The following is a 25,199-nucleotide window of genomic DNA, read 5'->3' as shown; positions in this document are numbered from 1 at the left end:
TTGGAACCTAAAATGAAACTACAACTCATAGATCATAGGTCAGACAAACAAAAATGATGGTCGGTGTGTATATATTTTATTTGTGAACAAAATGGACAAATCTATAAAACAGAAACAAATACATTTTAATTTATTCTTCTACACTGATACAAACCCGTACTGCTTAAGAGTAACACAAAAATTACAGTTTCATTGCAAAAATCTAAAAAAGAAACTTCAATAAAAACTAAATTTTGGAACAGTCAATATTAATTAGACCCAAGATGAATGTTGAATAATGCCCAATATGCTTCACTACATACATTTTACATCAAATACGCTACTTAAATTTTTTTTTTCTATGTAATTAGGCTGTCATGGAAATGGGCTCGCACCTGAACAGGTTGCCAGTCCATTAAGGCTTGTTTCACACTTCAGAAAAGCTTAGCTTCTCCCTAATATGCAGCTCAAAATGGTCAGATCTTAACATAAACAAGTCAATCATCACCGCCAAGTGGGCTGCATTAAACTTTCTTAAGAAGCAGTGTTAAGCACTATAAAATAAACTTTAAAAAATGATGTCATATACACAACTTTGTAATAAAAACACACAAAACAAGAACTTATAGCTGTTAAAAAAGAGCCTCAAGGCAATGTCACAGTCATCTAAGAAAAAACCCCCTGAATATTAAAAAATATGAACACACTCTAAATTACAATTATTTTCATTTCGTACATTATAATTGTCACTCACCCATTAAGTGCACTCCAAAAACGTAAAATCTTACCAAGAAGGTTTGGTCTAATTTCCAGTGCAAATATCTTAATACACTTAAAATAAGAGAAAACTAACTCCTGAGTAACTTTTCAGTAAAATAAAGGTTCTTGTTTTAAGTAAATATTTCCTTAATATTGATGAAAAGTTCTAGTTCTATTAGCAGATTATTTCTCTAAAAACATGGCAAAAAGGTGAAATAATCTGCCAGTGGAACTAGTACTTTTTTTTTTTTTTGCGATATTAACGAATTAGTGACATAAAACAAGCATATATATTTACTGCTGAAAGATATTTTAAAAGTTAGTTTTGTCTTATTTCAAGTGTACTAAGATATTTGCACTAGAAATTAAACCAAAACGTCTTGGTAAGATTTTGTGTTTTTGCAGTGTGCTCACATTAAACAAACTAAAAATTCTTTGAATAGTTGTTATCCATGCAATATAAATTATTTCATTAACTGCAGTTAATAGCATAAGTATTGCCACAGTGTGCTTCCAAGTAGAGTCTGTAATTAATTCATCGCAATAAAACTAATTTTAACTGAAATTATATCAACAAAACAAGCATCATTTTCAATTCAAAAACCCTTTTTACTGCTACGTTATTGAATAAGGAAACATATGACCTCAACAGCAAATTGTTGTTTTTAGTTTATTATTTAAGTAATTCAACCATCAGATTGGTGCAAAGTGTGATTATATCAAATCAGCTTTCAGTTGTTTCAGAAACTTCTGATCATTCCTGCACCTTGTTTGAAAAAATACTTCTACAGAAACATGGATGCTGACATAGTATTGGAGACGTCTGCGCTGCTGCAACATGTTTAGGATTGAGATGCTATTTTATCTCAATCCTAACATCAAATATATTTGATTGATGTTATTCTAACATTAAATATATTTGATGTTAGGATAACTCCTGTTTGCACATCCTGAACACAACAATAGACTTTTCCAGCAATTTTTGGAGCAAAAATGAACCTACAGTGAGCCAAGAGAAGCATATTTATCGTCCATCGCTGTTGCCTGAGCATCTGACTTACAGCATACCAGAAAACAAAATGCAATTAAATGATTAATTGGTTTTTCATGGATTAAATCTATGTAATTAAAATAAATTAATGAGCTAAAACCCCAGCATTAATTTTACCTGATTCTTTTTCATAGCTTTGCAGATTTTTCCATGTTGAATTGAAATGAAATTGAAAAAGCTGATTTCTGCTTTCTTAAGAGAACTGAAATATTTTATAGAAGTTTATCACAATTCTATTTTTATTGTGTTGTACACAATAAAACACAATCACAGACAGATTGTACTTTTTACGACCATTGAGTTTTCAAATATAGATGAAATATTAACTACACAGAATCGGTCCACCAAAAAGGTTTTGGCAGAAATTAGGTTTTCCTCTGACTATATTTCCATTTATTTAACTATGGATGTTCAAACTGCACTGAAATTTCTAATGTGGTTTGTAGTGTTGCCTTAAGCTTACAATGAAAACAGAATCTTTTTTTTAAATAAGTTTTTTGTTTCTTTCTATCTTGACTCAGATCCACACGATACTGAACAGAATCCATGGCCACATTTGAACAGTTCTTTTCTGTTTCCAGACTCAGACAGATCCTCTATTTGATGAAACTGTAGACAAACGAGCCGAAGATGATGGCCAGAATCACACAGCAGCAGAAGATCATCATTTGTTTCTGGAGAAAGAGGAATGGGGTTAATAAAGTTATAATATATCATCTGACAATTAAATTTTCCGCCACAGAACACATGGCCGTCTAATACCAGAAGGTATGAGGCAGCATTTATAGTTAATTAATGTAATAATAGTTATTTAATAGTTGACGTTTCTTTACATATTTGGACATATTGTCTGTAGGTTTGCAAAGGGGATCCCAGGTCAGAGGTTAATGCTCTGCAGCACATGTGTCAAACTCAAGGCCAAATAATTTTACAGATTTTGAGATGTACTCTACAAAACCAGGGTAAGAACATACCTCATCTTGTCTGTTCTCTGGACTTTTTTCTTTATAAACTACATGAAAACATCATGATGTTTAGAAAAAAAACCTTAATATCAACCAAGTGAAGCCGCCCTGATCCCCATAATGACTTTATTCCAACTCAGCAGTAAACTCCAGCTGTCATCAATTATCTGATTGTTTCCTGCTTAGAGTTTCTAATCAGGAAAATATTGAACTCTGTGGATATTAACTCACCCGGCGCGCTTCCTGTTGGAACTTGGCAGCCTTCTTGGTGTCTGCCACCGCCCTCTCAACAAACCCCACAGACTGATCCATGTTGCTTTCAATTCTGTCTATCATCCCGCCCTGTGAAAGGAGAATGAACAGCAAGACTCGATAACAAGTGAACTGACTGCTTGGCTTGATAACCAGCATAAAACTGGAATGCTTGTAATTGATTAAATTAACTTTCTTTTCTTGTCAAACTATTATTGGAAATTCATGTGACTATGAATTTCTTATTATGCGCTTAGAAAATGAAACCTTTCTTGTATTAACTCATAAAATAATAAAAAAACAAAAATACAGATTCATGAGAAGAATATGGACAGAAAGACCTATTAACCCTTTGTGCATGACGTCACTCTTTTCGAAACTCGGCCTGTTCCGCCATGACAGACGTCAAAACAACCTATTCGCTCCTGCAAAGCCTGTTAAAAAACGCACATCTGGTAGCCTAATATCGCTTTTATTTAGTTGATTTCGCAGATGGTCACAATGGTGCTGCACAAACAGACAATGGTGAAAACCAAACCTGTTATTTTATTGTGTAACTTGTAACGCAGAAAGATACTGCGGTGATGGATAGCAATGACTGTCAGCCCTCGGTGAGACTGTGGATTTGCAGCCAGCACTTTTTACAAGGTAAGAATTTAAACGTTTATAAACTTAATAAGTAAGTGTGATTAGAAAGGTATCAAATATGGCATTATGGAGAAGTTACGCGTCTAACCATTAGTAACCATGGAAACAATACCCCACTGTCACGTAGCCTAGCATGTATGGAAAAAAACTGGTTAGCGTCTCGTCTTCTGCAAGTTTTTAAAGCTTCTCCGGTGTAAAGGGAAGCGCTGTTTATGACATAGTGATATAAATCATGTGTTGTGAATTCAGGTAAACACGGTAATTTGAACAACACGTCAGGAGGGAGGACGTGTTGTTTTAAGCTAACTATTTCAAACTTTTGTAAATACCACCGTCTATGAGCCCCAACCAGGTGTTTTTCGTCACAGACAAATTAGCTCCACTCGAACAAGAAGAAGCCATGAATAAACTGGTAAAATCAACTTTGGAAAACAATTTCAGTCGCTCTGTGCAATACTCCCGTCCCTCACTTCCGACGTCCGTCATGGCACTTCCAATTGTAGAACTTTGCAAAGGGTCAATAGACTAGAGGCCATTGTAGAGTCAATAAGGCTTGTTAATGGCCGGTTAGAATTGATTATTTTATTATGTCTTGGTTTCCATGTTTACCTGGTTCTCCACCAGCATGGCGATATCAACAAACATGTCATGGAGCTCCTTGATGCTGCTTTCCAGCCTCATGATGTCTTTGTGACGGGCCTCGATCTCGTTCAGGGCCTGCTGGTTAATCTTGGACTCTGTGATCTGCAGAAGGAGACAGAAACAAAGACTAATAAATATTTTTACTGGTTTTAAAACAAGCAAAATCCCCGTGGGTTTTGGTAATGTTGAGATCCTTAATATTAGAAGGTGAATCACAAAACAAATCCACAGTTTTCCATTTTTTATTTGTTGTTGGGAATAGCTCAACGCTCAGCAACGCCATTTTGGTGTTTTGTGAGTGACATGTCTATTTTTTTTAACCTCTTGTTGTGAATAACTGACCGGTATTATATTCAGATCTCACCCCTGCAGTGAAGACAGCTGAATTTCCCCCCTCCAGCATCTCCTCCAGTTCCTCATCGGTTGTTTTTTTCCCCGCTACAAAGAGAAACAGTTTTGTTTAAAAATGGTTTTACATAAGGTTACTTAAAGCTAACTTAACTTTCTGTTTTCTATTTGTTGATGTTTTATTTCTATAGAAAGACACTTCACTGAGCATGCTCAGAAGGGATTACTACTACGTTACTGAATCTGATCATCTTACATTGTTATAACTTCACTGTACTTCAACTTTCAAGCTAATCCTGCTGGGATACACTAAAATATACAAAAGGAAAATTGTCAGTCCAAAAATACGACAAAAAACAGAAACTAGGATGTTTACTGTTACTGATTATTACAATAAAACCCATTATATCTGATCAGCACCGGCTTTATCAGTTTATAAATACATAGAAAAACAGGGCAGGGAGTAGAGTTGAACAGTTTTTCCTTAATTTACTTCAAATCAGCAGGTTAACAACTTCAAAATTATGTTTTTCCCCCTATTATTTGAGTTATTTATTTATTTATTTATTTTAATCCTTACATTTTGGGTCTGTGTCAACAGATAGAATGTAATTTATTCTCTTAAAATCAGATATCACAGTTTAATGACTTCATTGGGATAATTTTGCATTTAATCCATTTTCTGCAGGAAGTAGAGGTTATAGACAATAATGTTGGATAGATTTAAAAACAACTACCTTTATCATAGAACTTGTACTTTATTTTTAAATTCTTTAATTTTTTATTTTTTTTTGCAAAATCACTTTTGACATAAAAATTACTTGTGACATTATTTTAGGAAGGAGACAAACTAATTTTCTTCCAAAAAGCACAACAACAGCAACAAATCTACAACATTGATAGTAAACAAACATTAAAAATATAGAGATTTTGTTTTGAGCACTTACTGATCTCAAGCTGCCGGGCAATTCGTCCTTTGCTCTTATCCCTGAAGTCAACTTGAGCCTCGTTGTATTTTGTCATGACCTCAACAAACTTTTTAGCCAATATTGCATGCTGCAGGGGAAAAAATGGAGACCGTATTTTATTCTTTTATAAATTTCTTTTTGCTCTGTCAGCGCAAAGAGCTTCATGATTTTAAATCTCTGCATTTTAGTTTTACTTCATAATTAAGCTCAGAACAAATGTATATATTATGCCAATAAGGTAATATTTGAGCTATCAACAAAAAGTCATTTCTATAACTGGTTGCTAAGTTAATGAAGTAACATTTACATAGCAACAGTAAAAAAGTTTCTGTAAATGTAATAACTGCAGTAGATAATGTATAAATACATAAATAGGAAAGTATTTCTTGGACAAAATGTTACATAGTGCTGAATGTTTACGTTGGATTGACTGTGAAAAGTCAGGCTGGCGTTGTCTGACCTGTGACTTGCGTATCCTGAGGTCTGCAGAGGCCCTTTCATCTGTGTTTGACTCAAGCTGTCGCTCAATACCTGACACACAGACACACACACACACACAAGATTGAGAAAAATGTATTTAAAACAACCTGAAACATACTAAAATATATCAGAAATAAGTCAAATGGAAGCATAAATACTGACTCTTCAGCTTGTTTCTTGCGTTGTTGGCTGACTTTTTTATCTCATTGGTGAGAGTTTCAACATCATCCTGAGTTTCTGAGTTCAAAATTAAAAATAGAAGAAAAAGTTTTAGTTACAGATAATTAATGAAAACATTCTGAGCTTTAGAAGCAGTTACTTGGGTCAGGTGTGGGGGCCGACAAGATGGAGGAGTAGAGTTTTTTAATCTCTGTCACGCTCTCGTCAATTTTGTCAATGCTGGTGCGAATATCTTCAATCTGAAACAAACACACACACACACACACGAGAAAACGATGAAATACACACACACACACACATCTGAGCTGATGACTGTGCACAGAGGAAGAGAGTACCTGTGCAAAGAAGTCGTCCATGAAAGCCTCGTTTTCCATGGGAACCTGGATGTCGTCACCGCCAGGATCACTCTTCTGTTCAGAGCATGTTTAAAAAGCGGGAAGATTAAATTCCTCTACGGAAAGCACAAAAACCTTACGGAAGAGGATTAACGCCACAAAAGCAACTTTTTTTGTCAGAATTCAAACTTTAATCTCAGATTTACTCTTTAATCTGAAATGATTAAAGTTAGAATTCAGAGAGAAAGAATTAGATTAAGGTGAGAATTTTGAGATTAAAGTTCAAAATCTGAGAAAAAGTCAAAATTCTGAGATTAAACACTGAATTCTGCTTTTGCTTCTTTTTTGTTTGTTTTTTTCAGCAGCCTTGTATGCAGAGTGGGATATTTACTTACTATTTTCATGAGAACAAATCTCAGATCCATTTTATTAATTTGTACCATTAGATTTGAATTTATTACAGATTGTCTGAAGTTAAATCTGACCAAGCTTTTCTTGTTTGAAGTCAGTTAGAATTACCCAAATTATTTATATGACCTAAATGCTATTCACAGGTCAGTGACAGGTCGGAAAACTTGGCGAGAATATTCTTTTTTAGATTTTGTTGTAACTTTTCTTGAATTCATAAGTTTACATATATTTTGTCAGTATAAAGTACAATTGTCTTTTAAACTGTGTAACCTGGGCCAAACCTTTTGGGTTTCCTTCCTCAAGTTTCCAATAGGTTAACCTACACATTTGAGTTAATTTTAGAAACACCTGTTGATGTTTTTTAAGGTTAGACTTTAAACACACCGCTTTACTGTTGGACATAAAGGGAAGGTAAAAAAAAATCAGCCAAAACAGGAAGAGAATATTGCATCTGGTTCATCCTTTGGAACAATTTCCAGATGCTTAATTGTGAGACTTCCATCCGTTCAAACAAATGCAAATATAGACATGATGGGAATGTCCAACCCTCAGACGGCTTCTGTGTCCCAGAGATTATATTTTTGGTCCAAAATCTGCAGATTGGCCCCAAATCAAAAGCCAAATACCTTGTGAAGATCCAGCTGAAGCTGGTCAGACAGAGTCATTATCCACAATCAAACTGGGCTGAAAAGCCACCCAGTGAGGAAGCCATTACTTCAAAGCATAAAAAATAAATGAAAAGCCAGATTGCAGTTTACAGAGGCACACAAATGGGAATAGCAAATATTTCTATTAGAAAATAGGAAATCATTTTGGTAATTCTCACTAACATAAAACAAAAAAAGGTTTGGTCAGATTTAACTTCAGACATACAGAAAAAATTGTCTTTTTATTTTGTGTATGTAAATACCACTCAACTGTATAATGTCTGAAAAACTAAGAGGATGAGCGAACAGAAATGATCAAAAAGTATAAAACAGCAGGTTTAGTTTCAGTTTAAGATTTTAAAGTGAATCAGAGGCCTGTCTGTCCGTTCAACAAGTGTCTCTCTGCTCATTTTGATTCTTAATAAAAATGTACGTACCTCCTTCAGCTGGGCCAGTCGGTCCTTCATTTTCTCTACCGTTGATTCAGAAAATAAATTAAATGTAAAATAATTTTTAAAAAAGGCAAAACCGACTCCAATAAAATACTCAGTTAAAACATTGAGGTTCCTTCAAATAATTCAGCAGCTGTTGACCCAGAGAGGAATGTATAAATTAAATGATTCCACAGTCTGGATCGCCCAGATTGTTTATAAGGTTTCTTGCACTCTTTCTACGCTGAGGACCAACTAAGCCTCTATCCTCTAAGAACGGATTAGGACAGCCATTTTCAGGAGGATAAATCTCTGTCCCCCACCCCCAGGCCCCTCCCACATCCGACAGGCTAATCACACCGGACCGCTGGGCCTTCATTTACTACACTACAGCTGAAACAATTAACCGGATTAATCAACTGGTGATTTAGTAAATGAATTATCATTAACTGGAGATTACGCTCTAAAAACAGCAGTTTGCTGAAACAATAACACACTGAGAGCTGTAATTAATATTTTTATTTATTTCAAGTAGACAAAATGTAAAAGCAAAATAAAAAAATTTAAAAATAAAACAGATTATCAAGCACACTGACATGCAATTTTACATAAGTTGTTGAAAAAGGAGCAGGTAGAAGATACAGGATTTTCAAAACAGTAAACACACAGGCCTAAAAAAAAAAAAAAAAAAAGGTCAAAGTGACACATTTTGTTTGCCAAAAATATTTAAAGGTGACTCATTATGCTGAAGTGTAGGAAATCATTGGGGTTGCTAGGTAACGGAGCTGGACTTCGCTGGGGTTGCTAGGTAATGGGGCTGGACTTCGCTGGGGTTGCTAGGTAACGGACAGTGCTGCTGATTTACATTCACAAGGATTTTTGAAATGGCTCATTTTCCAGACACCAAAAAACATTAAGTTATTGCCAAAAAACAGCTGGTTGGTTTGGTTGGTCAAATGGAAGTAAAAAAAAAAATTGGGTTTTAATTATGAAACAAAAGCAAATATTACCGTCAACAAGGCAACTTGCAACCAGGTGTGTGATCTCTTCGTATCAATCGTTATACAAGAGACAAAAAAAATAAAAACACTGTGTGCACCTTCTACATCGTTTTCATGCCAGTGCCAAATTTTTCTTTGATTCAAATTTTATTGACTCCATGACATTTTTTCAAACTGTGACTGAAAACAGAGAATTCTGTAAAAGTAAACAAAAAATAAAACCAGAGAATAAGAAATTAAGAAAGTAACAAATCTATTACAGTAAAAGAAATACCGATTGTTGATTCTCATGCTTGACTTGGTAATTTCTAACAGAAACTGGTCATTTCTTTTGGTTGATATATCGCTAAAACTGTAGAGTTTGTGACATCTGTGTTAAACATTTCACAAAAAGGCGAGAAAAAAATAGATGATGAAAACTGAGTTTCCTTAAGCAGATCGAAGCGATCAAGAAAACTTGTCATTTGTGGGCACAAGAAACAGCCAGAACATTTACATTTGGATAATCATATCAGCTTCACTTTCCGTTCATTATTTTTGTTTCATTGTGCCTGGAAGAAAGTAAATTGATAGCCTGCAAGGACAGGAAGAGAGAGAGAGTTAACATTTGCACTTGCAAACCCACAAGGATGACCATAAATAAAATAGTGTTGTTTTTGTTTTAATCTTGGTGTTGTGTGGGGAGGCTCCTTCTCCATAAGAGGAGGAGTCTTTAACTTTGACAGAAAAACAATACAAGGCAGACAATATACAAAAAAGCCCCCTGCCAAGATTTAAAGATGGCCCATTATGCTTCCCTGAACAGGATACGACAGGTATATGCTCTATACAAAACATGTTCATTTCATTTTTTGCACAAAATCTTTCTTGGAGAATGAGGTTTTAGTCTGCTCCGTTTTTCCTATTTTCAGAATGAGCTATTTTAGGGCTTCTGTCTCTTTAAATACAAATGGCAACGCCCTCCCAACTCAACGTTTACACTTGTACATGAAAATGGCTGCATAAAGATGTGTAATTATATAACCATACATCTTTGAAAAGCAGTAGTGGAGCCTCCTGCACAACCAAAAAGAATGCAGCAAGTGGTTTAAGGAAGGTAAGAGTAGCACCTACACCAGTAAAACCAGCTGGGCAAATGTGCTGAGGAATGTAAAAAAATACTAAAGGACGTGGCAGAAATAAAACAAAATTGTAGAATTTAAGAAAAACACAATAGAACACAATACACTTCAATTTTGTAGCCTAATAATACTTAAGTAACTAAACAAATATGAATGCTTTTTGCATTTCAAGTATCATTACTACATTTTTGAGGTGTAATTGCGCTCTAGTCAATGATTAGAGACTAGAGAGCAATTACGCATACTTTTGAAAACCTTGATACACCACTGGTTGCTTTATTATTAAGACAAGCAATCAGGCAAGTTAAATAGCTTAATTTAGTCCACAAATGTCCAGAATTGTATTAAAAATTGAAAAAGATCTAGAAATTTGGAAGTTTCTTTATATTTCATGAGAGAATTTTGTTGATATTGAAAAAAATGATGAGAATACATTTCTTTTAAATATATAAAAACTGAATATGCATATTTATTTTAACATAAAGCAAAATGTATTTTGTATCTTAAGTGGGATATGATTTTGCACTTTTTTCATTCTAAGATTGATAAAAAAAAATATATATATATATATATATATATATATACCATCCCAACTACCCTCATAGCAACATGGATTTCCTGTTTTAAACATGTTAGCAGACAAACAGAATATACAAATTATAACCAAAATAAGACTACTTACTGCGTATTGTGAAAAGATGTGTTTCTGCCTGTAGAGAAGCCAGCAGAATACGGCAGAGAGGGCTGCCTGCACCAACGTGAAGAAAAGCAGAGACGATTTTAACCCCTTGGAGAATTTCTGTTGTAGGAAATAAAGAGCAGAAAATACATTTCTGTAATACCGTCGTTTTTTTTTTTAAAGCACAGTCTGGCTTACACTAATGCAGAAACAGTGAGAGCTCACTAAACATTATATTTTTATTTTTCCTATTATTTCTAGAATGTCTTTCTGAATTATTTTAGTGGTGTTTTCCACATCTTTAAAGTGGCAAGCTAAGGATTTGTTAGCAGAGTATCCAAAAGTTATGCTTAAGTGATAATAGAACTGTTTCCACATATTTTAAAAGTAAAACTAAAAAGAATCCATCCAAGAAATTACTAAAGTAAAGACATATTTAGTAAAAGGTCTACTCAAGTAATGAGTAACAAATCAAAATATCAATTATTTAAAAAGATGGACCAAAAAATAAAATCATGTGACAATGTTGGTACTTTAATGACCAAAGTGAAAATATTTCCTATAAATAACATAATCAGGCAAAATAAATATTTTTCTAATAATTTTTTTCCATATAAAATATATGAAACTTTAACGAAAACTGCAGGTGTGAATTTTTGGTTAAAACATGTTTGTTCATATATCGAAGTTTCTCACAGTGGGTAGAGAATCCAGAAATTTTACTCAAGTAAAAGTAAAAAGTACTCCTAAAGGTTACTCAAGTAAATGTAACTAGTTACTACCCAACTCTGCTAATGAGTGACATACTTTTTTTCCACTCATTAACAAACTAGTAAAACTTTTTCTTCTACCAACAAGATATTTGACTGTGATGACATTTCTGCTGTAAACTAGATGCAACATTTGCATCTTTTTGCAGAAAAAAATTATTTTAATTAACGACTGCAGAAAAATATTTTCTCAGCTTTTTTTTTTAGCATCCTCTTCACAGAACTTTTTCTTTTGTTGTCTCTGACAACTAATGTGCGATGGGTCAGGAATTATTCAGAGTAAATAAATAAAGGGGTTGCTGCAGAAAAGGAAACATTTCCTGCTTTGTGACCAATATAAACTCCCAGCAGTTCTGCATTTGAGTTTCTTGTGAAGATTGAAACAGGTAAGCAATTTTTTTTGCAGAGCATGCAGAGGAGGTTTAGTAGCTGGAGGGTTGCTAATACAGTTTAGTTCACTCATTTCTTATTATTTTACATGTTAATATAAACTCACAGTGGTCTGACTCTTCAATCAATACAAGATCAGGGTGAAAAATTAATGCAACACTGGATGGAAACAATACCACATTGAATTTAGGTTCTATTAGAGGTAAAAACGCATGTAACCTTTTGCTTGATGGCATCTTTTATTCATGGCCGGGCACTGATTTAATATCTGTCATAATTCTAGTTTCTCTCTTGTATCAGTGTCCATCATTTCAATGTCCCTTTCTATGGCCTTCACATGCATTTTAAAAAGTTTATAAACTTTAAACATAACTAACAAACACATCTGACAAGTAATTACACGTCAGGTATGAAAAATGGAACTAAATCACAAAGGAAATTCACAACATGGTGACATAAACAGAAGCAGACACCAACCGTGGCGTTGATTTGGTCCTTACAGGGGTCTTCTGAGTAATATGAGTAGTGCCCTGTCATCGTCTCACAGTGCGGCAGCGTATGTTTGTATAAATCCAGAGAGTAGATGATCACAGCCACCGCTGACAGCACCATAGCTGCCACACTCGTTACCAAACACACCTGCACCTGGAGTGGAAAAGCACATTTCACTTTCTGCATAAAGCTGGAATCAGAAAAGCACAAACTGAAACGGCTAATCAGGTCATCCCAGAACTTCTAGGAAAATGTTTTGGGATTTGGTGACTCAGATTAAGTCGAGGCTGTGATGGCATTTTCATAAAGTCAATAAAACCAAAGTGCATTTAAAAGAAAATGTGTGACCATGTTGATGAAGAAAAACAGATGTGTGAGTATTTTTGTCTAGTTCTAGAGAACTTGAAATAAGACAAAAGTAACTTAAAAGTAACTATTTTTAAATCAACAATTCTTGACTATAGATAGAGAAGTTCAAGTTCCACTGGCAGATATTTTCACTTATAACAAGACACTTTTCCTGTTTTAAGAGAAAGAAATCTCAGTCGAACTCAAACTTTACCTATAATCAAGAATTATTGACTTAAAAGCAAACATATATCTTGCTGAAAAGTTACTTTTCAGTTACTTTTCTCTTATTTCAAGTGAACTTAGATATTTGCACCAGAAACTGCAACATTTTTGGTAAGATTTTGCAGTATAAAATGTATGCAAATAACATACATATTGAGAATGATACAAACAATGACATAAATAATGTTATTAATTAAAATTAATGCAATTTTTAATACGCCTGGCGTAGACTTACGATCTTCACTGAGAAGTGTTTATCCAACATCATCGCAATCGATCCTGCTGCAATGAACTGAGAACAGAAACAGATTTAGATTTATTACATTCCAGCTGCAACACAAAGTGAAAAACTTCAGCAGCTTTTACACAAAGATTGTCCTAATTAACAGAAACAAAGGCTTGGAAACATCAGTATCAAGCTGCATTTCTGTTATAAGTGTGCACAAAACACTTTTACGAATATCAAAAAAATTCTGTTGTTTCTGGGTTTTTTGTGTATTTTTTTCTCTTTTTTATTTATTTAGAGCAAATAACATAAGATCAAGTAATATCAACTTACGTTAAAAAAATAAATAAAAGAATAATGCTATATATATATATAAAATGTCTGCTGCAACAAAAAACTAAAGTAAAAAAATATATAAAAAGTGTCTGCTTATGAGATAAAGTTAAATTTCTTAATAAGAGTCATTGTTTTACAAGTTTCTGATTATTTGAATTAAGTTTTTCAACAGGGGAATTGCACAACGGCAGTGTTGCTTTTAAATAAGAAACAATTAAAATCACACATAAATAAGTTTGTTCATGTGCTATTTGTTCTGTTTTCTTCTTCATAGTTTACGCCAGTGGCAACATCCAGTTGTTGATCATGTGCAAAAAAAAAAGTGTTTCCAAAGCAGTTTTCCAAAATAAACCCATTTAGAAATAGCCGGGTAAAAAAAACACCTTGCCTTAGCACAACAACTTTTAATCAACTTTAAAATTTTCGAAATAGGCATAAGGTAAATTTATTTTTGAAATGTCAAATTGCACAATTAATGTAACCACAGCTGCTATGTAAATAATCTATATAATATACTCAGTTGATTTTTTTTTTCAATAATATTCAAATTTATTCAATATGGCTGCATAAGAAGACACAAACAAAACAACTCACTGTTAATCCGGTCCACCAGGGAACTCCGAAGTTGACAACATGAGTGTATTCAATGAAGTGTAGAGGCAGTGAGTAGATCATAACCATCAGCCCCAGCATCACTTGGCTCAACTGATACAAACACAACGAAAACACACACAAATCATTGTGGAAACTGAAAAAGAAGAGAGTATAATGGCTTTTTAAAATTGGATTAAAACAGGTTTTTTTGTATTAGGGCATACTACCCAACAGAAAAATGGTGGATCTGTGAAGAACTGTGAGGCTCCTTTTCGGTTTCAGTGCTAACTGAATCCAATTTCTGGCCCAATTTGGTTAGAACTGCACAGATTCTGTCCCAACACCATGAACTTCATTTTGTGGTAAATAATAGCTGAATGAGAATGGGTCATTTCTGATGGTTGGGTCCGATCTTTTGATAGCTGGTTTGTTTGTTTGTTTTTTCTGCCACTCATCATACATGTAGGCCACATGTCAGACTTAGCTTGCAAATAAAATCTATTAGCTAAGCTAAATTTGCTTGTTCGCTAGTAATTACTACGGTAAATATCACTGATATTTATTTTAGTATTACACAGAGGTGGGTAAAGAACTCAACAATTTTAATTGAGTAATAGCAGTAATGCACTTATACTGTTTATAAGGCAGGAAGAAGGCGAGAGCCAGTTCCAAGCTTGTAGGTTGTTTATTGTTGTCATAGCAACTCCATAGCAACTGCCTGCCAAGATGGACGTCAGTCACAGAGTTTACGGAAGTGTGACGTCAAACGAGAACGTTGGCCCGTGACCTAGGGAAGTTCGACCAAAGAGTTCGACGCCAAGAAGCTTATCGAAGAAGAAGATACTATCCAGGTTAACACAAACTTGAACACAGACGTAAATATAGCTAATAACTCACCCCCAGACATTTGGGTTCGCCCTTCTGTATGGCGGCGTGCAGCTGCTGTTGTCTGTCAGTCAGTTTCACTTTGTTCGGATCGTCCAGCACCTGGACACTCAAATCCCTGGAGATAGTCACGGACATCTGCTGATGGCAAAAGCGCTGTTACACAATGTTAATCAGACCATTCACAGCTTTACTTGCTTTATTCAAGTAAAGCTTTTAAGCTGAAGTACATAACTTTTATAAAGAATATACCTTTTATTTACTGTCATTATATCTTGACTGTTTGTTAAGAGGTAATCTGTAAAACGATCAATGTTTCCGCTTCTTATTCTTTTGGGTTTTAATGGCGGTCTAAACCAACTCAAGGTGCATTTGCCGCCACCTACTGGTCTGGAGTGTGGGCGTCAATGATAATGAGCTGCTGACATATGAAGAAATACACCACTCCCGATCAAAAACAACCAATCAGAACTAGTAGGAGGGTCTAAGCACTGTGACTCAACTTCATATACTCTCTGCTAAATTCGCTAATGCTGGGGAAACAACTTAGTGTTACAAGAAAACCGTTTATCCGCCTTCAGCTAGCATTAGCATTCACAACAGGCTTGGAACCCAATAAAGCTGTGCTTAGTAGAGAGCAAGGAGGGAGGGGCAGAGGATGAGAGATTGTGATTGGCAGCAGTAAAACCCGCCTCCTGGCTCTGATTGGTTGTTCCTAGTTACTGCTGGGAGAAGACAGAGGAGACGAATTTTTTTTTTTTTTCAAAGATTATCTGACTAATACCATACTGTTATGACATGCAGACACTTTCAACAAATACGTAAAAAAGAAAAAAAGTTTTTAAATAAAACTTACATACTGCAGCTTTAAGAAAGTTACAGAAAGAATTGCTAGATTTATATTCATTCTTAGTTTGAAACTGAGCAACTCTATTGCTTAACAAACTGGATAAAGTAAAATTTATATTCAGTATTATAGACACAACTTTAACAATGTGAGTTAGGATCAATTTGATGAGTTTGGCTGGAGTTAGAAGGATTTTATTCTAACTACTTTAGGTATTTTGATATGTTTTAATAAAAATCAAAAACACGTCTTCTGTGCAAGGTCTGCAGGCGTATTATCAAACACGACAGAGATTTTAAAAAGCAGATGAGCGCTGATTAAACGACAACAGAGGTCTGTGCTGCTTCCCGGTCGTAGTTCTGCTCTGTTGTTTGTAATGGCCATTTGTTAAACCACCAAACTCCAAACTACTTACAATCTAATGATGAATCAAAAGTATAGTATGGGTGATTCCTACCTTTTATTGGACAGTCAGTGGTCTCTTCGTCTGTTTTCTGTCTGCGCTGCACGCTGTGCCTCCCTAACTTCTCTGTTCAGAGCCAGCAGGGTGTGTGTGAGGAGGGGGAGAATGTGTTTATCAGGGAGAGACTGGTGTGTGTCTGTGGGAGAGGTCCAGTAAAGCTCCCCCTCCTTCATTTCCTCTGCCAGTTTTGTGCATTCCACGAATTAGTTTCTTGTTTGGGCTTTGGGTTCTTGTTCATTGTGAACTGTTCATCTGGGAACCAGGAACCGGGTCGTTTCTGCAGACCGGAGTCTCTCCGTTGAGGTAAATAATCCTGTTTTAGATATATAGATACTCACATGTTGGTGTTGTTTGTGTCAAGCGAGAAGCTGACATGAAAAATGTCAACATGAAGAGTTGCAGATGTAGACTACTCTCCACCTCTCCACTCTACATAATACTTACACCTAGAGGTGGACAGAGTACACAAAAACTTTACTCAAGTAAGAGCAGCAATACTTCAACATACTTTTACTGTAGTAAAAGTAAAAAGTAGCCATCCAAGAAATTACTCAAGTAAGAGTAAAAAGGTGTTTGGTAGAAAGTCTACTGAAGTGAGTAACTGATCAAATTATCAAGCATTTAATATTTAAAAATCACATAATCAGATGGACCAAAGTATAAAGTTAAGTGGAATATTTTATGGACCAAAATGAAAATAATTCTATTAAATAGCATATTACAAAATAGCAAAAGTAGACAAAAGAAAAATCAATTTCCAAATCAATTTATTTCACTATAAAGTTCATAAAACTTGAACAAAAACAGGTGTGTGTCTGGTGAATGTTTGGTTAAAACTTGTTTATTTTTCATTCAGTGAAGTCACTCAAAGTGGATAGAGAATCAGCTTTAAGTAAAAGTAAAAACATTTTTTTCAAAAAGTTACTCAAGTAAATGTGAGTAAATGTTAGTTACTAACCACCTCTGCTTACAGATTACTGTAAATATGTTTCAGATCTGGACTTTGTTCTAACAGTGCATGACCATCTGTCAGGCTGCAGGCTTGTTCTGAAATCGATTCATTTTCCCTGACTTTGGACAGAAAGATGCTACACTTTCCAAATGCACATGTAGAGACACTTGACAACTTTCTTCAGTATAACAGTGTTTCCTGTGTTTCCTGGAGAGCTGTCCAGCTGGAAATCTAAGGCTTGAGATGAGATCTTGAGGATAAATCTGTCATTCATAAAGGCGTTGAATTTTAAAGTCACTGATTGTTTCATATCTGACTTATTGTGTGGGAGGGTGGGGTAGCACTTATAAAACGTATATAGATTAAAATTTTCTTTTGTATAGAACTGAAAGTGGATACAGAGATCACACAAACTCAGTTAAACGTTTTGGAACTTAATGAATTGATAGAATACAGTATCTTAAAATTTACCAATCAATCAAGTTTATTTGTGTAAAACATTTCAGCGACAAGTTCAAAGTGCTGTACAACACCAAGACATCATAAACAAACCGTACAGTCACCAGCCGTTTTGCAGTTTTCTGAAAGTTTGTTTCAGATGTGTGGTGCATAGAAGCTGAATGCTGCTTCTCCATGTTTCGCTCTGGTTCTGGGGATGCAGAGCAGAACCAGAACCAGAAGACCTGAGAGGTCTGGAAGGTTGCCATGACAACAACAGATCTTTAATGTATTGTGGTGCTAAACCGTTCAGTGATTTATAAACAGTATTTCAAAGCCTATTCTCTGAGCTGCAGGGAGCCAATGAAGGACTTTAGAACTGGTGTGCTCTGTATTTCTGGTTTTAGTCAGAACACCAGCAGCAGCGTTCTGGATCTGATTGATTTTTTTAGGCAGACCTGTGAGTAGACTGTTGCCATAATTAATGCGACTGAATATAAACGCATGGATGAGTTTCTCTACATCTTGCTGGGACAAAAGTCCTGTAATCCTGGAGATGTTCTTCGGGTGATAGAATGCCGACTTTGTAACTGTCTTTATGTGTCTCCGAAGGTTCAGGTCAGAGTCCATCACTAAAGTATGTCACATCCACACATTGATTTGTGCTAAGCATCTGTTCAGTGCTTGGATGAGTTCAGAGTCACCTGCGTAGCTATGGTAGCTAATCTTATTTACGTACGAATCGCATAAAACAAATACTTAAAGCTGATTTGTAAAAATAGAAAGCAAACACAATTTAAAAGGTCCTGAGATTTTTCACAGTTTTTTGCAGTGATGATGGAAAGATGCATTTCAATTAAAATGTCTGTTTTTGGAACAATCCATGCACTTTGGGAGTTGGTGAAGTCGTGCCAGAAACATTAGGACCAACAATGACATACATGCCTACAAGGTGCTGCGCATCAACATTTTTGTGCATGTCTGTTATATAAATATCAAAAATGAATACACTAAAAGGTTAATTGCATTTCATTGTTTTAATACATGTAATTTAAGAGGCAAAAAAAATGCAAATGCCTCTAATTTTAAAGGAGTATTTCACAATTTATCAGAGCATCCTGAAATCTAGCAGGATGTAGTTTGGCAACATGCAGTTCAGGTTCTCCTGCCTCGAACAATACAAGACAAAACCCACAAAATGTTTCTTCTGTTGCCTGAAATCAGCATGTTTCACTTCTACATACCAGTGAAAAACCAGCCGATGAACACGCAGACGGGAACTTGGTGCCTCAGCTTTGAGTTGCGTCAATTTTTTTGCTTTTTTTTTTAAATAATGTGGGTCTTACAAGTAGAGTAGATTGTTATTGTGCATCATGACAGATAATTTCCTTCAAACATACATTAGTTATACTCTGAGTTTGAGTTCTTGTTCCTTACAGAACTAAATGTTCAGATTCGCCTTCTCTGGGTTAAAACAGATGGGAAATAAATTACAAAGCAAGATCTTATCTTTATGGAAAACAACTCTTGTATCAAACAGGAAATGCTTAGAAAGTTAAATTGGTAGCTGAAGGCCTCAAGGCTATACACTGCAAAACAACAAAAATCTTACACGTATATTTGTTTTAGTTTCTGGTGCAAATATCTTAGTAAACATGAAATAAGACAAAACTAATTTAACAGTAGTTTTTCAGTAAGGTAATGAGCTTGTTTTAAGTCAATAATTCCTCAATATTGATTCTACTGGCAGATTATTTCTCGGGATTAAATAATCAGCCAGTAGGACTGGCACATTTTCATCAATATTAAGGAATTATTGACTTAAAACAAGCTCTTATATCTAGCTGAAAAGTTACTTTTAAGTCAGTTTTGTCTTATTTCAAATGCACTAATATATTTTCACTAGAAACCAACCCTAAAATACTTGGCAATATTTTGTTTTTTTCTTCAGTGTAGGACAATAGAAAGGTTGTTCTGCTTGTCGGCTGCTTTAGAACAGGATGTTCCCAGTTCATCCACTGGACCTTCTGAGATATTTCTGCCATGAAGAACTTCCTTGTCAATACAGTTTCTCCACCTTTCAGAGTCCCCAGCCTCACACACACACACACACACACACGCACACACACACACACACACACACACACACACACACACACACACACACGCGCACACGCACACACACACACACACACACACACACACACACACACATGCACGCACGCATGCACGCACGCACACACATGCACGCACGCACACGCACAACACATCTGCTTCTTACCCCACAGCATTCCTCTGTTTCCTTGGAGGATTGTGACATGTGGTTCCGATGAAATAACATGCTTAATAGACACTCTCACTTCCTTTTTACTCTCTCTTTTCCGGTTCCAGACTCTGCTGACATCCTTAGAAAACAGAAGCGTTAACCATTGAACAGGAGTCAACTCAAAAACACAACCAGCTTCTGTGTTACAAGTCATTTTTCTGTTAAGATACGGTTTATTAAAAATGCTCTGATATGAGTATTTTGTTTCATAACTTAACGAAAAAAATCAATGAAATGAGAATTAGCTTATGCTGTAATTTGGTACAGCGCATCAAATAGTGATATACATTGTCCCTGTTTAAAAAAAGTTTATTATTATTTATTGGAGAAATTCTCTTCCTGTCATTTCCCCCTTGTTGATATTGAGCATGTTACTCAGAATCTGACGTTTTCTCCTGTAATGTCAATTTTAATTGTGAGATTCTGGATTTAGCAACAAACTGTCAGTGAGCTGACATATTTTGAAAATTATTTTATTCCCAAACAATCAGTAGAAAAGCCTTCATTGGCACCACACCAATAATATCTGTTATTTTATTGTTTTTCCCAATAAATTCAAAACATCCCTGCCATTATTTGCAGTTTTAATGATTTTTAATAACATTTTTGTCTGTATTTGAACATCTTTGTTGTTTGCATGGTTTTATTTTTCACAAATTGTAACTAGTCTGTTGTTTTTAATATACAAGTACACACACATAAACATGTATGTTTTCTACATTTTTTTAAATGATCCTATATGATGCACATACCTTTGAATTGGAGTGTGCTGTTTTTGATAACTGCACAGTATTTTAGGTTGTAATTTTGTCGTTACTGCACAGTATATTATTTAAAATTTTGTTTTTAAATATTCTTATACTTTTTTATCCTTGTGTGAATCTACAAGCCTGAATCTCCTGTTATTTTGCTGCTGTTCCATCTGAATTTCCCCTTTGTGGGACAATAACAAATATTTCTATTCCATTCTTCTATTATTCCTGTATTATTTGAGTTCTCATCTTTGTACTTTAAGCACAGGTGCTTTATATGTGTACATAGTGAAGTAATGTTCACTATTAATTCAGGTTTTTTTTATTCTGTTAACAGTAACATGGCTCATGAAAGGGAAGAATCGCCTTTTGAATTCACATGGCGTAATTTCTCCTCCTGGTTTGACGGTGAGGCTGCTGCGGTGAGACAAGAACACAATCACTTCTGCTTTGTTTCAATTTAAAAATAAAGACAACTCCCTGTTAAATGTCTCTTTACGATGTACACAAAAACAATATTAGCCATTTTGTGACCTTGTTTTACTCCTTTAATGTGACATATTCTTTACAATTATTATTGTAGTTAATTTATCATACATAAAGTTAAGCTAATTTACTTAAAATTTGCTCATTTGCACACTTTAGCTTCAGCCATATTTTACAGAGAGATCATAAAGATTAAAGTGACCTATTTGTACAAAGGCATCGGTCATGAAAAGTGCTTTTGTATTAAATTGACACACTAGAGATAGTCTTGGATAGTTAGAAAAGATATGAAACAACATTGATATTATTAAGCTAAATGTATTTTATATAAATCGGAAAAAGACAGAAAAAGAACTGTTTAAGGAAGCTCCTCACAGTTAGACAGTAACACTGTAGGGGCTCTAAGAGTTTCTAATAAATATTAGCTGAGTTTTAAATGTGAAGAGTAAGGTAGTTTTCACACCTGACAGTCCGGTGGACTCGGTTCGATTGACAACTAAGATTGCGATATTTGTTCTCTTTTACGCTCCATTGTGTCGAATCAACCTAACCATTTGAAAAACCTGTTCATTGGAGCCATTTGAAAAACCTGTTCTCCTTCTCGCCTGAGGGGGCGCTACACCAAGAACTACAGAAGGAAACAACTCGGTATCTTCTTCTTGTTCCGTTCCGTTCTGAAGAAGATAGCTGAGAGCAACTTCCTCCTTCATGAAACTTAAACAAAAATGGATTAGCATAACATTTTAGCGGTTGTAGAATTTATTTTTTGTTTCTGGTAAAAGACTACGAGAAAATTATTCATCTACCGCTAAACTCGAACGTTTGTTTTTGGTTGTATTTACCCAGAATGCCCTGTGCTTTAGCCCACTTCCTGCTTTTGGAGCGGTCCATGGTTCCGTTATGTGTTCGAACTCTGTTCATCTTCACGTGAACTGGACTTTCCAGACAAATGAACTGGACAATCAAGAACAGCTTCAGCTTAGTATTAGTTTAAGGTTATGCACACTTACACATTCAGGAAGTTTCACATTTTTATCCACACCACAACCAGATTTTTGTTGAATTGTGCAGGATACATGTCACATTAAAATCTACAAAAATTATCATGGTCTTATTTTCTTACCTCAGATACCTGGCATTTTAGTTTTTATTTCCACTGTAAGTGTTATGAAATGAGTTTGTCAGTGAGTTGTGTGTGTCTACAGGTGGTGACCATCCTACTTGGGGCTTTACAGCTGCTGCTATGTGTCTCACTCATCCAGAGTGATCAGATGTTGCCCGAGTTCTTCTTCATAGTGCCTTTGGTGTTGGGAGTAGTTGTAAGTACATCAATGGTGAAATTCTTGGCTTATATCAAGGTTTAGCAAACTCATTTTAAATCATGGAGGCCATTTAATGTTGCTTTAAACAACTATTAAAAAGTAATTTCTAATTGCTGACTTTATAAAATATCACCACACATGACATTAATTTATCAATTTAAAGATTTAGATTTTTTTTTTTTTTTTTAAGTAAGCATTGTGTTTTTGTTTGAATTGCAGATTATAGCTGGGGGATCCCTTGCAATGACCAGCCAGAGGAACCCAAACAAACTACTGGTGATTAGAAAAAAGTTATTTTGAAACAAAGTTATTATCTGCATGTACTTTTTCACAGAAAAGCTCAAAATTTCATAGCATGTATCAAAAAACATTAACTAAACTACATCATAAAATGAAATTTTATAATGTTAGAATATGATCTGTACCAGAGTAGAGCAGAAATAAGTTTTACTCGCGTGGGAGTAGCTCTACTCCATCATATTTTTACTCAAGTAAGAGTAAAAAGTAGCAGTCCAAGAAAACACTAAAGTAAAACAGTATTTAGTAAAAAGTCTACTCAAGTACTCAATAACTGATCAAATTATCAATCATTTAATATTTAGAAATTACATCATCAGATGGACCAAAATATAAAGTTAATTAAAAATTTTGGTACTTTAAGGACAAAAATGAAAAAGTTCATATAAGTAACAAAAAAAAACAGGCAAAAGAAAAAATTTCCAAATCATTTTCTTTGAATAAAAACATTTAGGTTAAAACAAGTGGAAATATTTAAACAGATTTTTTTATTAAAGTAAAATTAAAAAGTAGCCGTCTAAGAAATTACTCACGTAAGAGTAGCAATGTTTCATAGTAAAATTACTCAAGTAAAAGTGCAGCGTAGCAAAAATACTCCTATAAGTAAATTGTTTTCAAAAATGTTATTCAAGCAAATGTAATTGAGTAAATGTAACTGGTTACTACGCAACTCATTCTATTTTGTTTTCTCCCCAGCTCCGTGGCTGTGCTTGCAGTAATTTACTTGGTCTGCTGGGGTCGCTGTTGGGCTTCGGCATTTATATCTACGTCTTCAACACGGCTAAAAACAGGGAGTCATGTGACCTGCATTACTACAGATGTCTTCCGGGGGTACTAGAGGTCAGTCTCTCCTGATCATTTCCCCCTCTTTTCTTTTTGTTTTAACTTTTGCCATTCATAAACCGCGTCTTAATTTATGTAAATGCTACTCCCATACAGTTTATTGTTGCTCTGTAGCAGAATTGGGTTGTATTTAGTTACATATACTCAATTACATTTACTGGAGTAATTTTTTGGGGGAAAAAATAACTTTTAGGAGTATTTTTTACTATGCTGTACTTTTCACTTTTACTTGAGTAATTTTATTATTAAGTATTTCTACTCTTACTAGAGTAAAATTTCCAGATTCCCTACCCACTGAATGAGAAACAAACATGTTTTAACCAAATTTTCCAGACACAAACACACACCTGCAGTTGTTAAAGTTCTGTAAGTTTTTTTATTGAAAGAAACTGATTTGGAAAAATCTTCTTTTGCATAATTTTATTTTTTGTTACTTCTATAAATTATTATTTTGCTCCTTAAAATACCAACATTTCCACTTTATATTTTGTTGTTCTGATTATGTAATTTTTAAATATTAATGATTACTAATTTGATCAGTTACGCAGTACTTGAGACCTTTTTTTTTTACTCTTGAGTTATTTTTTGGGCAGCTACTTTTTACTTTTAGTTGAATAAAAATATGTTGAAGTAGTGCTATTTTTACTTGAGTACACTTTTTGGATATTCTACCCACCTCTGTTATCTGTGCAGTGTTTATGTAATGTTTTCCTTTTTTTTCTTGCAGGACTACACGTCGAGCCTAACTCTTCAACTGCTGCTCTACGACACTGTGGCTGTAGTTTTGCATTTCCTCTTGTCTGTCTGTGCCTTCAAAAGTCTTAAAAATGACTAACACACATGCCTAACATACTATGTAATCAATGTAATGGAATTGAGTATTAACCCTGCAGGGTATTATTTTAGCAGATATTATAACTGCATTTTGCATTGTTTTCATGCAAAATATGTCCTGATTTTACATATAACAAGTACATTTTACATGCTTTGTAACTTTGAATAAAAAGCATAAAATAATTATTTTGTCTAAATATGATCTATTATGGATACACCAGTAAAACTGTTAGTGCGACCATTTGTAAGTTTAGTTTGTCTCTTTGTTCTATATTCTTTTTCTATGTTTTGTCATTTAGCTCTGTTTATTTCTCTATTTTGGTCAGTTATTTTTCTAATTTTACCCCAATTATTTCACCCTTACATCATTACAACCAGCTATTTCAACCTCTTGTGCCAGCAGGGGCGCGGTATAGGGGGGAAAAGTGATGAAAATTCTAGGGGCCCTGACCAAAAGGGGGCCCTCCACAATTTAT

The 25,199-nt window shown here is 34.7% G+C and overlaps 3 protein-coding genes across 3 annotated transcripts; 1 reads left to right on the top strand and 2 right to left on the bottom strand.

The window, feature by feature from the left end:
- Positions 1-59: 59 nt before the first annotated feature.
- Positions 60-8,513, bottom strand: stx3a (syntaxin 3a). Its single transcript, XM_008418855.3, has 10 exons — positions 8,103-8,513; positions 6,608-6,682; positions 6,412-6,511; positions 6,255-6,329; positions 6,073-6,143; positions 5,592-5,700; positions 4,661-4,734; positions 4,264-4,398; positions 2,986-3,096; positions 60-2,463 (listed from the first exon to the last, which is right to left on the bottom strand). The coding sequence occupies exons 1-10, from the start codon at positions 8,130-8,132 to the stop codon at positions 2,386-2,388; spliced, it is 858 nt and encodes a 285-aa protein (XP_008417077.1). The 5' UTR covers positions 8,133-8,513; the 3' UTR covers positions 60-2,385.
- Positions 3,377-24,909, top strand: LOC145552799 (uncharacterized). Its single transcript, XM_081610658.1, has 7 exons — positions 3,377-3,461; positions 3,576-3,654; positions 21,279-21,349; positions 22,633-22,746; positions 22,969-23,025; positions 23,743-23,886; positions 24,617-24,909. Exons 1-7 carry the CDS (start codon positions 3,402-3,404, stop codon positions 24,722-24,724), a joined length of 633 nt encoding a protein of 210 aa, XP_081466784.1. The 5' UTR covers positions 3,377-3,401; the 3' UTR covers positions 24,725-24,909.
- Positions 8,601-16,772, bottom strand: tmem176 (transmembrane protein 176). Its single transcript, XM_008418868.3, has 7 exons — positions 16,468-16,772; positions 15,176-15,301; positions 14,279-14,389; positions 13,358-13,414; positions 12,535-12,702; positions 10,901-11,017; positions 8,601-9,671 (listed from the first exon to the last, which is right to left on the bottom strand). The coding sequence occupies exons 2-7, from the start codon at positions 15,299-15,301 to the stop codon at positions 9,615-9,617; spliced, it is 636 nt and encodes a 211-aa protein (XP_008417090.2). The 5' UTR covers positions 16,468-16,772; the 3' UTR covers positions 8,601-9,614.
- Positions 24,910-25,199: the final 290 nt, after the last annotated feature.

The sequence above is a fragment of the Poecilia reticulata genome, chromosome 1 (genome assembly GCF_904066995.2).
Source record: "Poecilia reticulata chromosome 1, P_reticulata-male-v2, whole genome shotgun sequence".
In the NCBI taxonomy this organism is placed as follows: Eukaryota; Metazoa; Chordata; class Actinopteri; order Cyprinodontiformes; family Poeciliidae; genus Poecilia; species Poecilia reticulata.
This window is presented reverse-complemented; position numbering and strand designations above follow the sequence as displayed.